Source organism: Rhinolophus ferrumequinum, chromosome 11, assembly GCF_004115265.2.
Source record: "Rhinolophus ferrumequinum isolate MPI-CBG mRhiFer1 chromosome 11, mRhiFer1_v1.p, whole genome shotgun sequence".
NCBI lineage: Eukaryota > Metazoa > Chordata > Mammalia > Chiroptera > Rhinolophidae > Rhinolophus > Rhinolophus ferrumequinum.
The window spans coordinates 5,198,753-5,213,543 of record NC_046294.1 but is presented as its reverse complement, the minus strand read 5'-3'; the positions used below and the strand labels follow the sequence as shown (position 1 = coordinate 5,213,543).

The following is a 14,791-nucleotide window of genomic DNA, read 5'->3' as shown; positions in this document are numbered from 1 at the left end:
GAGGGAGATGGCACAGCCCCCAGGGGCAAAGGGATCTGGGCCGGAGACATTAACACAACTCAGAATGGCCCCTGTTGGTCACAACCTTATTCACCGTCTCCCAGGGAATCTGATTTGTAAAATGTCACCCCAAAGGGATTGGGACGGGCTTGGAATCCCACTGCCCAGGACCCTCTGGAAGGTTCCAGTCAGTGCTGCAGGCCGAGTGTGATCTCGGCTCCCAGGTGGTCAGAACCTCCGTGACTTCACTCTGGGCTTGTCTGGAAAGACTGAGTCAAACCTCCTTCGCTGGACACAAGGGGCAAACACCAGTGGGGTGCCCACACCCTCACGGCCACTGGCCTGCTCTAGCCCCTGGCCCGAGGAGCCACAGTCCAGGCGTGGCTGCCTTGCTCTGCTTCCTCTGGCCTCGGCCTGGGCCCTACGGGTACCCCCCAAACAATCACGGCGCCTGGGCATCGGCTGGGACGAATCTGCTCCGGACACAAAAATAGGCACATGTGGTCCCCCAGCGCCAGGCACACCCAAATGCTTCGAGAACATGCAGGGTCCTGACCCCACTGTGGAGGGTGAGCGCTGGCACCCCAGGGCCTGCAGTGGTGCCCAGGCTGTGCCAGCCACAGTGCATGTGCCCAGGGGGTTTTTGTATAAGGCCCGCTTGGTTCTGACGAGCAGCCCGGTGAGAGCTGGCACAGTGTGTGCGCACAAGTGCAGGCCAAGCTCACACACTTGTGTGTTTGCGCAGTGTTGACAGACACGTGCCTGCCCTCCCAGCCCCAGACACATACCTGGGTGTAGCTCATGAGAGATCCTGGTTTAAGTAAATGGAACAAGGTTCTCAGCAGAGAAGAGCAGGGGAGTGTGAGCCCCCCAAGGGCATGGAGAGGCTTGCGGGGGAGAGCAGGGGGGAGGCACGGCATGCAAGATAGAGAGGGGCAAGGAGCCACAGGGTGGCAAGTGCAGGGCTGGCAGAGGCTGCAGGCATGGCAGGAGCCAGTGGCCTGGTGTGGGTGCACATTTGGGGGGTGACACCGGTGCCCCCAGGAACAGGGAACCTGCGTCCTGCACTAGCCTCCCACCTTCTGCCTGTAGCCCCATGACCCTGATCCCCCTTCACCTCCAGGCCCTTCAGACACTACGTGCCTGTGCGCCCTCCAGGCTATCCAACAGGTCGGGGGTGCCATGGCACGGGGGCACAACCACAGGGGACACCTGGACTCACCAAGAAGGATGACACAGCAACAGGGTAGGTAGCAGGGTTCCCTACTGGGGTCACGGTACCCACGGGCTACCCGGCCCTGGCAGCAGCCCCAGGGCACCAGGCCGGGAAAACCAAGCCTCCTCATCAAGACCTCGGGCTGAGCACAGGACGTCATGACATGTCTCTGCCACATGCAGACCAGGAGCCCTCAGGCTCCTCATGGAAGAGCGCAGAGACCCCTGGCACCCAGAAGCTCCGATCCCTGTGAGGTAGGCTGATGGCCTGAGGGGAGATGCCAGCCAGCACAGACCCACGGGCTCCCTCCCTCCCACACGCTTTTCTTTAAAGGCTTCTGCACCCACCGGGGCATCTACCAGGACACACCACAGCGCTTGGTCAGCAGGTGAGAGGAATGACACAGAGCGCTGAGAGGGCAGCACTGCTCACATGCCTCAACCCCACTGGCCGAGCAAGCAGCTGAGAAGGGGACGCCGAGGGGCGGGGCCGTCAGCCAGCCCCCCTGGACAGCTCGTGAACTCCCAGAAGAGGATGAAGAGTGGGTCTGCCTGGCGGCCACCCCCCACAGTGGAGCCTGTCGAAGGTCTGATGGCAGCATCTGCCCAGGAGACTCCCACAGACACATGGCAGCGCCGGCCTCAAGGCAAGACAGTGTGTGGCTGTGATTTCATCTCTAGCTACAGTCCAGTAGCCCGACCAAGAGGCCAGTGGGCATTTTGGGTTCCTGCTGGCCTCTGGGCTGTGAGACCCCCGAGGGCGGGGGCCCCTGGCCTCCCTTGGGCCTGCTCATGCCTCTGGGCTGCGGCTTCCCTTCCCCGCTGCCCCAGAAGCACGTGCCAGGCCAGGTGGAGGGACAGTGAGGGCGGGCGAGGGTATGACTTTATGCAAAGTGACCTCAGCCATATGGCCTGTGCTCTTGCCTAGGGGCTCCCCATTCTCCTGGAATAAAGAATTCCCTGGGAGCTTTTTCAAAACACAGGCTCCGGCACACCTGCCGAAATCTGTGGGGTCAGACTTTCCAGAGGGAAAGCATATGGATTTTACACACATTCCAGGATCTCACCCAGGAGGGTGGGAGAAGCGTACGGTTCCCACAGGAAGACTCGAATCTGGCCGAGGGCTGGTGCCCTGGCCGACTCCCAGGGACACAGAAGGCCTGGCAGCAGCAGTGACCGGGTGCAGCCCACAGAGTCCACATGCAGCGAAGGGCAGGACAGACGCAGGGATGTGAACGACCTCTCACCTTCACGCCTCGGACTCGGAACTCGGCCAGGGCTCTGCTCATCTTGGTGGCAGCCGTGGGGTGGTCTTTGCCGTGGGCGATAACTTTGACCAGCAGGGAGTCGTAATGGGGGGAGATGACAGCCCCTTGGAAGGCAGAAGCGTTATCCAGGCGGATGCCCATGCCCTCCCCACTCCGGAACACCTGGGGAAGAGGTGCGCGGGGTCAGGAACCAGCTCGGACGCCAGAGGCAACATTCGGCCCCCGGCCCAGGCTGGACAAGGGTGGGCCCGGCACGAATGCACCCACAGGTTAACCCCAGCTTTGGCCTGCGAAGTTTTGTTTAATTTCTGCCAGCACCCAGAGAGGGAGGCATGGGGAGAACAGTGGGTCAGAGAGAGACTTGGGGGACAGATGACGGGGGCTCCAAACACATAGTCTAATGGAGACGGGACCACAGTGGGGCCAGAGGTTCGGGCGGTAACTGCAGTGCACACATGTGAAGCCCGTGATGGGGGCAGGGGAGCCTGCACCAGGCAGGGGGACCCCTGTGAGGTAAGGACAGGAGGAGTGGAAGAACAGCTCAGGGCCTTGGGACAGCCACTGCACCACGTTTCTGCTTCTGAGCACAGAGGCCTGTGTTCGATAAAAAGGAACTTAATAAAATATTTAAGGGTGAACACTCAGCTGTGAGCAGGAACTGTCAGCTAAAAATATTCTGTGGTGAACCAGGCCTCGGGAGAAGGCAGCGTCGTGTCACATCACAAGGCTGCCCCTTCCTGGTCGCGGGCAGAGAAATCAGGGGCCCTCCCGCTGGCCAGCAGTCGGCCCTTGGGGCTGGTCCCCACCTACAGACTCAGATTATTTCAGAAACAGAATCCTGCTGGCAGCTCTCTGCCTTGAGCCTACCAGCTCTATGCGACTTTCAGAACCCAGACAGCTCCCCAGAAGCCCAGGACCTGTCTCAAAATCGTCCCCGCCCTCCCCTGAGCTCCTGTCCTGCATTCTGGGAGGCTCAGGCCGGAGACCAGCAGAGGTGGTGGCAGAGCCGGTGACACACAGGATCCAGAGGGATTTTTAGCCAGCATGACACGGGGACCAAGGAATGCCACGCGAGTAGGCCTCAGGGCTCCTGCTCTCAGCCATGGGACAGGGTCAGGGAGGGGAGGGGACAGATGGCTGTGTGAGAGGAGAAGGTGCAGACAGTGTCTCCAGAGAGGAAGTGTCCCCAGAGGCAGTGGGGGTGGGCCCCCCTCAACCTCCTCCCTGCCCGACCACCTCAGGACTCCCTCATTCACCCTTAATGGTCCCCTTGCTCAGCTAGGCCCCTCGGCTAGGACATTTGGGCCCCAATTCTTTGCTGCACCCCTGGGTACTGCCTTGCCAGCCACCCTCCCTCAGACTGAAGGCAGGACAGAGGCCAGCAGCACTGCTCCGTCTCTGGCTCTTGTGACAACAGAGTCAAGGGCCTGGGTCAGTGGGGCCCCTGCCTTTGGTTCCACCAGCTGCCCTGCTCCCTGTCCCGGTGACTGGCCCGCTGGCCTGTGCACGCAGCAGCCTCTCCCCACAGAGCGCTCCCCCGAATCTCAGGCCGTGCCTGGCTCCCATATACTCTACGCCAGCTTCAGTGCAGCCCAAGCGAGGGTTCTCCCTCACCGCCAGGCCCACTGGCTCCTTTGTACCCCTGGGACAGCAGTCTAGCCCAAGAGAGTCTCCACACAGGCCGACACGTAGTGCGCCCCTTGGAATGAATGTGGAAATGAGCGCCAACCTCGATGCGGCCGGTGTCCGGCTGGAAGCTGCGTGCGGGGTCCTCGGTGGTGACCCGGCACTGGATGGCACAGCCGTTGATGCGGATATTCTCCTGCCGCAGGCCCAGGTCAGGCAGGCTCCGCCCCTCGGCCACGTGGATCTGGGCGTGGACCAGGTCCACACTGTAGGTCAGAAGACAGACCAGGAGGGGAGCGTGAGGCAAGGGATGGAGGCGGCTGTGGTCCACACGCAGACCTGGCCCGCCCTGCCGCCCTGCACCCCCCACCCCTGGCTGGGAACTCTGCACGGTCTGAATGAGAACATGGCAGCTGGAGGGAGGCTGGGGTTGCCTACTGCACTATTTGCATGAATCTGCTCCTGTACCCCACAAACTACCCCTCCCTGTGCTCTGCCCTTCTTTCTCCCTGGGGTCTCTCTGTCCTCCTGTCCCCGACCCCAAACCCTCCCTTCGTCAAGCCTGGATTTGAAGCCTCAGACTCCTGTTCTTAGAGCAGTTTGTGGCGCTCTGTGTTTATGTGTGTGTGAGGGGGTGTGGGGGGGTTGCAAGAGAACGGGGTTGTGAAGGCCAGGCTCCTTGAAATGGGGACCACAGCTGTGGGAGGGGCCACATGGGTGGGCACTGTGGGCAGGATGCTATCCTCTCAGGACCTATTGCAGCTGGGCTTGTGTCCAAGCCCCCCGAAGATCTGAGAAGATCTGAGAGCACAGAGCTCTCCAAATGTGAGCTTTGTAAGTCTGCCCCACTGACTGCCATTCTAAGGAGCAGCTGTTAGAAAAACCTCCGTGTCTTGAATTTATTGTCACCGAGGCTTGTGGCAGGGACAGCCTGAAAACATCCTTGGCCAATTTTCCTCCGCGGTTTGTATTTCCTGCTAAACCACCTCATAGCAGTGATGACGGTCACCAGGCATCACCACATCTGCACGCCATGGACTACAGCTGTGCTCTTTCCAAGCTCTATCTCCAGAGCAATGTTCTGAGAGTCTGTCACTCTTACCAGAGGAGGAGCCCGAGGTCAGAGGCCACAGCTCGCCCTAGCGCCACACAACTCGTGACCTGGGAAGACAGCCTGTGTCTGTCTGACTCAAACCCCCACAAGCAAGCAGACTTCTGACCTTAGCAGAGCAGGCTCACGGCAGGTTCAAGGTCAACAACTTTACAGCAGCACAATGGGGAGAAAGTCACATGGGGCCAGAATATGAGGCTGGCACATCTGCCTCGATGCAGCCTTTACCTCAAGAAAGCTAGGAGTCTGGGGGCCTCCGTGCACATGCTGAGCAAAGGCAGGAGCCCCCATCACATCACAGGTGGGGTGAGGGGCCAGGGAAGGAACAGCCAGGAAAGTCCCACAGTGAGAGAGACTGGCCCCAAGCCAGGGCTTAACAATTAAATGGCTTGAAATACAAATCTTGAAACAAGGAAAGACCATTTTAATTGTTTATAAAATGGGCAGGTTTTTTAAAATGTCTATATTCGATGCTTGTGGGAGAACAAATTGGTACAAGCAATCAAGAAAGCTAATTAGGCAAGATGTCGCTTAACCTGTGCTCAGGTAACCACACAAAAGGTGTTGGTCCTCAGAACTCTTCAGAGAGGGAGGCAGATTCAGGCCCAAAGATGTGAACTGACCAAGTACAATGGCCTGGGGGAAATGCCTTCAGCAAATATTAAATTTAAAAAGTAGAATAAAAATGTTATGCAAAACATTGCAATTGTGTCAAACTATTTACATAGTAAATCAAGATGGAAAGAAACCAAAAGATTTCGAGTGGGCTTAGGAAATACAGCACAGGGCTGGAGAAAGACCTGAGTTCCAGTCCCAGCTGTGTGACCTTGGACAACTCTCTTAACCTCTCTGAGCTACGACTTCCTCATCTAACCTCCCCCCAGAGACTGTTGACTTGCAGCATGGCACAGCCGCGGATGCCTCAGTCCCCAGTTCTGAGGGCCGGGTTCTGAATTGTTTTTTATTTGCTCCTTTGTACTAACACGACAACCATGTCATGCTTTTATAATAATCATTTTTGTAAAAAGTGAGTAACTGTTCTCTACCACAGGGAGAGTGAGCTGAGCCCCAGGCTGTGTGCCCACCAGGAGCCACTGAGAGGATTCTACTCAAAACGGGAGGATACCGCTTCCCTTGTGCCTGCCCCTGGGCTGACCCCTGACCCCTGACTCCTGGCCCAGCCCGGGCTCACTCGGTGATCTCCTCCGTGACGGTGTGCTCCACCTGCAGGCGGGAGTTGACCTCGATGAAGTAATGCTTGCCATGCTTGTCCACCAGGAACTCCACGGTGCCCGCGTTCTCGTAGCCCACCTGTAGGGCGGCCACACAAGCAGGGCGCAGTGATGATGGGGGCCTGACAGGGGCAGACTGCACCCTCCCTGCCCCCACAGACGGCAGGCAGCCCACCAGCCCTGCTCCCAGAGCCCACGGCTGGGCCCTGCCTCCCAGCCTGGCCGGCTCTCCAGGACTCTGCTGGGGGCCTCAGATGGCTGCACCCAGCTCTTCAGGGCAAGACAGATGCTCCCATCCACCCCACAGGCCCCACCGACGTGTACCCTGGCCTCTCCTGGATGCTTCTTATCCTTAGAGGGGCTTCAGAAAGTTCCCCTCTACCCTGTCATCACCTGCAGCCACCACCCAGACAGATGCCACTTGAGAGGAACCAACCAATGATGATTCTAACTCAAAATTCAACCCTAATTCCAGTTTCACTCTGGTCCAACCAAAACCACAAACTAGACTTCAGTTGGCTCCCTCAAATCTGGACTGAAATATTAAATAATAGTAAGCCAATAAATAAGACCAAACTCAAGGTAAAAACACTCCTCACGTGAAATAACCAAAACCTCAACTCTAAATTGGACCCTAAATCAACGACTCATAGTAACTGTGGCTGAAGTCTCACTGCAGAGCCCCAGCCCGGGCTTTTCGGTTTGGGGAAGGTGACACCTGCTGTCCTCTGCTGGGCCCAGCTGCTCTGAGGGAGCACAGCTCTGAAAGGAAAGAGGAACAGGGACAACCTGGGGGCCGAGGGGGTGCGGGGCAGATCTGAAAAGACGCTGTCATCCGGGGCTCTGGGAAGGGGAGACAGAGGTGGGGACAGGATGTCTGGCCTCTGTGAGGGGATGGGATCAGGAGGGCCGAGAACGGAGAGCAGGGCCCCTGCTGGGGTCTGGCCTTCGCAGGTGCTCTCCCAAGCCCAGTCTGGGGGCAGGCCACTGCCAGGCGCCGCTGCCATCGCTGGCCTCCATGCCCCGGCAGAGCAGAGACGGGCAAAGGTGGTCCCTTAGCAGTAAAGGGCTGCGACAACTGCACTGCAGAGGACAGCTAAGGACGAGTGAGGACCCAGTGCCTCCATAAGGTTTCTTAATCTCGACAGAACGCACTGCTCCTCATGCCCTTTGTTCCAGGGGAAGCTCGATCCGTGCAGAGGGCGCTGAGGGAGTGGCCGGTGGCCTCTTTCCCTCCTTCCTCTCCCCCTCCCTGGACTCCAGGCTTGGCCTCTGGGCCTGGTGCCTCTGCTCTCATAACAAGGATCCCGAGGACCCCTCATCAGCCGTCTGCCCTCCAGCAGAGTCCTGCCCTCCCCTCCCAGAGCCGGTCACCCTGGGCCTCCCTGCTCCCCAGTGGACTATCCACCTCTGGGCCCGTGTCCTGCAGGAACAGGCTCCTCGTCTCTGTGTGGGGACTGTCCCCGAGAGCCCCTGCCCTTCACCTGCTTAGCAAGTTTGACAGAGTCGCTGGTGAGCCGGGTCCGAAGCTGGGGGTCTAGGTGGGCGGCAGGGGCAATCTCGACCACTTTCTGGTGCCGCCGCTGGATGGAACAGTCTCGCTCGTACAGGTGCAGAATGTTCCCGTACTGGTCGCCTGGGGTGGGAGGCAAGCTGGGCTCAGCTTCTGGATCTGCGCACCTCCTGGGCGCCCGACAAGCCCCACACCAGCACTGTGGCCCATCAGTGCCTGCTCCCAGCAGTGGGGGCAGCCGGGGGAGAAACGGCCTCCCCTAGGCCCAGCCCGGCAGCCGGGGGACCTGACCAACCCGGGTGCCACGGCCCACCTTCGTGGGGAGGGTCTTCCTGAGGGCGAGCTCCTGGAACCGTCCCAAAGGCCCGCCCCCGGTAGAAAGGCAGGGCCTGCTGGCGCCTGCCTCGTGCAGTGGCCGGGTACACCCTACTCACCCAGGATCTGCACCTCAATGTGACGCGGATTCTCAATGAACTTCTCCACGAACAGCGCCCCGTTCCCAAAAGCAGCCAGAGCCTCCGAGTAGGCCCGGGTGTAGTTCTCCTCCAGCTCCTGCGTGGACGAAGACCCAGCAGGGGTTGGGCCCTGGGCACCACCCCGTGCACCCCCACCCTGGGGCTGCGCTGTGGGGCGCTCCCACTCACCTCGTAGCTGTGCACGACCCGCATGCCCCGCCCCCCACCCCCATAGGCGGCCTTAAAGATGATGGGAAAGCCGTAGGTGTTGGAGAACTCGTGGGCCTCATGCAGGGAAGTGATGGGGGCGTCTGTGCCAGGAACTACGGGGACACCTGTGGGGAGACAGGCGTGTGGGGCCTTCGTCACAGGCTGGAGTGCCCAAACCCACCAGCCCCCTGCCTGGACGCCTGCTGTACCCACCTGCGGTGATGGCGATGGCCCGGGCTTCCACCTTGTCCCCCATCTTGCGGACCACCTCTGGGCTGGGCCCGATGAAGCGGACCCCCGCGTCCCGGCAGGCCTGAGCAAAGTCTGCGCGCTCCGACAGGAACCCATAGCCGGGATGTACTGCGTCCACATTGTTTTCCTAGGGTGCAGGCAGGAGAGTGGCCCCGACCAAACCCTGTGGCTCTCATGCCTTCCCCACCTCGCTTGCTTGACTCGTTCCTTTGTTCACTCATTCACTTATCCATCCATCCACCCATCCATCATCCATCCATCCACCCACCCACCCACCCACAGACACTGCTGGCTGTGAGGGCCACTGTGGCCTGGGGAAGGCACAGGACCCAGCCGCAGCCCTACACACACACACGCACACGCACACGCACACACCCCTGCCTCCTGGCTCACCTTGGCCACCTTGATGATGTCTGGGATATGCAGGTAGGCCTGCACAGGGGCGAGCCCGCGGCCGATGAGGTAGGCTTCATCTGCTTTCTGCCGATGCATCTGGCCCGTGTCCTGCTCCGAGTACACAGCCACGGTACGGATGCCCAGCTCTGTGCAGGCGCGGAACACACGGATGGCGATCTCACCTGGGGCGTGGGGTCCGTGGGATGAGAAGTTAGATTCCTGGGTTCTCAGAGAAGTGGACAGCACGGCCGGTGGGGAGCCGGGGCGGAGGAGGAAGTTCAGGCTGGGGCTGGACGGGGGCTCTTCTCGCTGGCCCCGGGCGCTCACCTCTGTTGGCCACCATGACTTTCTTGATGGGCTTGTACTCTAGGCGCCGGACGTGTGGGGAGGCGGCAGGGGCCGTGGAGGTTCGGCGGATGCCCAGGAGCGGCAGGCCCCCCCAGACGGTTCTGAACTTCAGCATCTGGGGAGGGAAGTCAGAGTCAGGCGAGAGTGGACTGGGCACAGAGGGTCCCCAGGTGCCGCCCCGGCCCCCAGCGGCCCCACGTGAAAGCCAGCACCTTCGCCCTCCGCATTCCCTGGGGGCTGACTGGCCACAGGGAGGGGAGCAAATGCAAACGCAGTGGAACCAAGCTCACCCAGCACTCGAACACAGAGCCATTGCAGAGGGCCAGCCTGAGGCCCTGCGTGACCAAGGCGTGTGCCCCGTCAGTGTCCCCTCTGCCGGCCGCAGCGGCCCAGGGCTCAGAACCTGCCCCCACCACACTGACTGGTGTGTCCCTCCCTCAAGGTCCCATCGGGCTGACAGTGAGGGTAACGGACCAGCAAACCCACGTCAACGTGCTCTTAGGAAGAAGACTTTCCCTCAGTTAAAACACAGATTTCTTCAAACAGCAGAGGAAACTTTCCTTCCTACTGAATACAAGGAAATCAGTAATGAAACTAGACTGGGGGCCCACAGATCAGCCAGTTACAGAAGGACTAATACTGTGTGATTCCACTCATATAAGATCCCAAGAGTCATTAAATTCGTAGAGACAGACAGTAGGATGGTGGGTGCCAGGGGCTGGGGAAGGGGGTGGTGTGGGTGTGTTTCATGGGGACAGAGTTTCAGCGTGGGAGGAAGAAGTTATGAAGATGATGGTGGTGGTGACTGTACAACAGTGTGAATGTACTTAATGCCCGAGAAACGTATACTTAAAAATGGTTACGATGGCAAATTCTGTTACATATTTTACCACGATAAAAAGGATTTAAAAACAAACCATCTGAGGGCAACTTATATCCCAGAAGGCCGTCTCTGGAGGCCGACCACCCCCTCGTTTTACAGATGAAGAAAACCAAGGCCCCACGGAGTTTAGAAAGAACGTACGCAAAGTCACACAGCTGTCCAGGGCAGAGCCGCACGGCACTCAGGTCCTCCCCCCATGCTTTTATCTAGCTAACCATGCAAAGTTTAAAACGCTTCACTCAACCATTTGTTTTACGTAAGGAACATAAAAGTATCTTCAGTAAATAAAACAGATACTGTAAAAACCTGTATCACATTATGGCCAACAAGATGGAGAAGCGGAAATGAGCCCAAATAGAAAGAGAAGAACAGAACTAAGGAAATAAGGAGAACAGAAGAGGCAAGCGCTCAGGCCGGGGCACTGCTGAGGGTCGGCGCCCTTCCAGGCACAGCCCCAGGCCCAGGAAGCAGGGAGGAGACAGTAGAGGCCTCGTTCTCCCAGCAGGTAGGCAGAGAAAGGAAAGGAGAGAAGGAAAACCAAGACAGAAATAAGGTCCTTTCAGATCATGAGTAGCGCCTCAAAGGTAAGAAAACAGGTAGCGTTTTGTGAATTACTTGGGGGGTGGGGAGAGCTCACTGGGGCTGGGTATGAAAGCCGGGCTCTCTGAGGAGGGGCACGAGCGGCCATCTGAGCGGGAGAAGCAGAGGCAGGGGCCCCGCAGTCTGAGCGAAAGCCCCAAGTAGAGGGACAAACGAGCTGGATGTGTTCGAGATCCAGGGCCGGGCGGGCGGCAGGGGCGCTGCGGCGAGGCGGGAGGTGAGGCTGCAGGAGCGCAAGGCTTCCGGCTCTTGGCCTCTGCACAGCTGGAAAGATCTCAGGGCTGGAGAGCAGCCAGGCTGAAGGAGGGTGCGTGTGTGGGGCTGAGACCAGACACTGCCTCCGAGCTGGGCGGGAGCAACGGGGGATGGGCAGAATAGGGGAGATACTTGGGGGCACAACAGGTAAGATTCGCTGAGAGAGCCGTTGTGGGGGGGAAGGAAGAAATCCAGGATGCGAGGGTGGGAATGACCTTCCCTGTCACAGGAGATGAGAGCGAACCAGCACCCCCCACCCCAGGAGTGGGATGGACCCCAGATGAGGTCCGAGCGGCAGGAAACCTGGGTGTGATTGGCAAATGGATGTGTTAGAGGCCATGGGCCTGGAGGAGATCAGCCAGGAGAGGGCAGACTAGAGAGGGGGGCGGGTGCCTGGAGGCCACCAACGCTGAGTCTGGACCACAGGACCAGCCAACGAAGGAGCCTGAGGGGCGGGCGGCTCAGAGGAAGGAGGAGGCCGGGAAGCCGCAAGGCGCTCTCAGGCGCGGTGAGCCCCACCCCAGGCGGACAGCCCAGGACTGAGCAGGCCCACGAGACAAGACGGGCCCCGGCCTGGGGGCAGCGCCCGGGTCACACTCAGCTGCATGATCGCGGGGTCAGCTTGCTGGGCTCTGGCTTATCTTCTCAGATGAGAGACGCTGTCCTTACTTATTCATTACAAAGTAGACAGAGCCGCATACAGCACGGTAACCAAGCCACCCAGGCGGACACTGCTAGCGTGAAATGGACATCACGTGCCTCCTGCCAGGAGGCCGAGGAGGACCCGTGGGTGTCTCTGCCACAGACCACAGCTGAATCCAATCAGGGGGCAACACGAGGCCTAAACTAAGAGACAGTCTACAAAATAACGGGCCTGTGCTCTTCAGACATGTCAAAAGTCATGCCAGACAAAGCCCAAAGAAACTTCCAGATTAAAGGAGACTGAAGAGACGACGACAAAATGCATGTGTGGTCCTGCACTGGACCTTGGATTTCTGTTGCGATAAAGGACATTAGGGGGACAAGTGACAAATTTTAAATAAGGTCTGTGTCAATGTTAATTCCCGATCCAGATCTCTGTACTGTGGTTATGTCAGAGAATATCCTCATCCTTAGGAAAAAATACGTAAGTGTTTAAGGGTTTAGGGGCACCAAGCCAGCAACTTATACTCACATGGCTCAGGGAAAAATGAATTAATGAAACAAACATGGTAAGTATCAGCACTGGGGGAATTGGGGTAAGAGAAGTCTTTGTACTGCTTTTGCAACTTTTCTGTACGTCTGAAATTATTTCAAAATAAAAAGTGAAAAAGCCATACCTCTCGCTGACACCGGAACAGTGGGGAGCAGTACCTGCTCACAATAGGTGTCAAAGTGCCTGCTAGGCGCTCAGGGCTGGCAACATTTGACTTTCACCCCCATTCAGAGTCCAGTGAGCTGCAGCTGTTAGTTACCCGGCTCTCTCCCCCTCACCCATCGATCAATCCAATCGACCAGCAGCCGGCCTCATCCTCCGAGCTCTGCTCTGGATAGTCTGCCCACTGGGAGAAAAATTCTTTCCTGGCAGAGCAGCTGGATGCAGGCAGGCCCTGGCACCCAATGGCACACACCCCAGAGAGCAGGTGTGGGCTGCGAATCTCGCCCTCGTCCTGGGCACCAAATGCCTGCTCTGCTCAGGGCCGCAGGCGGGATTGGCGGGGCCGAGAAGCGCCCAAACCACCACACGGTAAAGGCGAGACGAGGCCCTGGGCTCCTTCAAGACAACACAGCAACAGAGCAATAACTGAGGAACCGTTAACAGGTTTACCTCACCGGAAGTCATCACAGTCAAAAGAGAAGAGGGAAGTGTCACGTTTGCCTATGAAATGAGCAATTACAGAGTAAACGATGGCAGGTAGTGCTGAAGGCCTACCAGACACAGACCCAGAAGGCGCTGTCTGGCTATCAGGGCAGCTCTCTGGAGAACCTTTGCAAAACCTATCAAGAGCCTTTAAAATATTTATACCCCTTGGCCGGTCATTACCATTCTAGGACTCCAACCCAAGGATATATTCTAAAGTGGGAGCCCATGTCCTGAGCGCCAGGCCCTGGGGTGTAGGAGCAGCAAGGCAGAGGGTTAGAGAAGGGGAAAGGTCAGAGCCCTTGCGCTGAACTCAGAGTGGTGGTGAAAGTGGGGCAGAGGGCAGCCCAGCCTGAGGCTGGAGTTGGCAGGCCTGGGTCTGCCCCCAGCTCTACCTTCCCGGTCTGGGTACCTGAGGCCTCTTCTCGTCTGTAAAATCGGGTACCACCACCCCCCTGGCCAACCTCGGTGGGTCGTCCTGACGAATCACACAGCCCTGTGCCGTGAACTGCTCTATTTTCCCACTGGCGTCTCCTCCCAGTTGAGTGTGGGGAGCAAGGGGGAAGCCCTGCCCCGACACAGCGTGCCCCTCCACACTTGGGCCCACACCCACGCTGCAGCACCGGCCAGAGCCGGGGACTCGGTGGGCTTCCTGGGACCAGGGGCCAACATGGAGAGAGGGCCACGCTCACGAATCGAGACCCACACCTGACTCGAGCACACAGGACACAGGAGCTGTGCCCTCCCTGGAGACTCACCCCACACCAGCCAAGCGCCCAGCGCTGCTTCTGTCAAAGGAGTCCACGGGCAGCTGGCTGCTCCGCCTGAAGCCACTGCCCCAGAATACAAAGTTCTCGGGCACCAGACTGCTGGAGGCCTGGGCGGCGGCCAAGGTTGAAATCAGGGGAAGGGGTGGCTTCAGCTGAGTGACTTCCCACCTCCTCCCGCGCTGGGCCCAGAGGACAGGCGGGGGTTGGTCATGCAGGCAGCAGGTGATTCGTAGCCCCAGACTGTGAGGGCAGTGGTCTGAGGCAGGATACCAGCGGGAGGACAGAGAGCGGACTTCCTGCTGCCACTTCTCAGGGCACAGAAGCCTCAACCAGCAGAGTGCGGCCTGGAGGGCCTGGTCGGGAGGGGCTCTCGGGGATGACAGAGGGCATAGGTCACACTGCCCCTCAGAGCCCGGACGCAGCCCTGCAGCTCAGTTCATAGCACCGGTGCCAGGCTTGGCACCCGAGGACACAGAGACGAATAAAAGTACTGCCTCACTCCCAGAACATGTCCACCCTTCTCCGAACTCGGTTAACTCAGCCGTGTCCCTTGTGAAGTCGCACTCCCCTCCCAGACCTGAAACCAGAGGGTTCGTCTGCCTGGTGCTTCCTTAGGCCTTTCCAGAATCAACTTCAGCTGGGAGAAAACCTGCAGGCCAGAAGTGGCCGCCTCCCAGAGCCCTCTTTCCGGAAGCAGGACCTTCGTGAGTCGTGTGTGTGTGTGTGTGTGTGTGTGTGTGTGTGTGTGTGTGTTGAGTGTAAGGGGTTCGGGATGGGCCAAAGGGAGGAGATTCCCACTGCTCCCTGAATCTTGCCC

General features: G+C 58.9%; 1 protein-coding gene across 7 annotated transcripts in view; it reads right to left on the bottom strand.

Annotated features, from left to right (window-relative positions):
- The window catches only part of PC (pyruvate carboxylase), a 92,917-nt gene that overhangs the window by 11,705 nt on the left and 66,421 nt on the right, over nucleotides 1–14,791 (bottom strand). For 6 of the 7 annotated variants that reach the window (XM_033121621.1, XM_033121616.1, XM_033121618.1 and 3 more), the window contains 9 exons: nucleotides 9,606–9,741; nucleotides 9,276–9,460; nucleotides 8,844–9,009; nucleotides 8,610–8,755; nucleotides 8,400–8,517; nucleotides 7,937–8,088; nucleotides 6,413–6,531; nucleotides 4,213–4,375; nucleotides 2,463–2,645 (listed from right to left, as the gene is read on the bottom strand). In XM_033121621.1, coding sequence (XP_032977512.1) covers nucleotides 2,463–2,645; nucleotides 4,213–4,375; nucleotides 6,413–6,531; nucleotides 7,937–8,088; nucleotides 8,400–8,517; nucleotides 8,610–8,755; nucleotides 8,844–9,009; nucleotides 9,276–9,460; nucleotides 9,606–9,741 — 1,368 coding nt within the window. Of the gene's footprint in view, nucleotides 1–2,462; nucleotides 2,646–4,212; nucleotides 4,376–6,412; nucleotides 6,532–7,936; nucleotides 8,089–8,399; nucleotides 8,518–8,609; nucleotides 8,756–8,843; nucleotides 9,010–9,275; nucleotides 9,461–9,605; nucleotides 9,742–13,962; nucleotides 14,089–14,791 lie in introns of those variants that run through there. The other variant, XM_033121622.1, reaches the window with a different exon arrangement.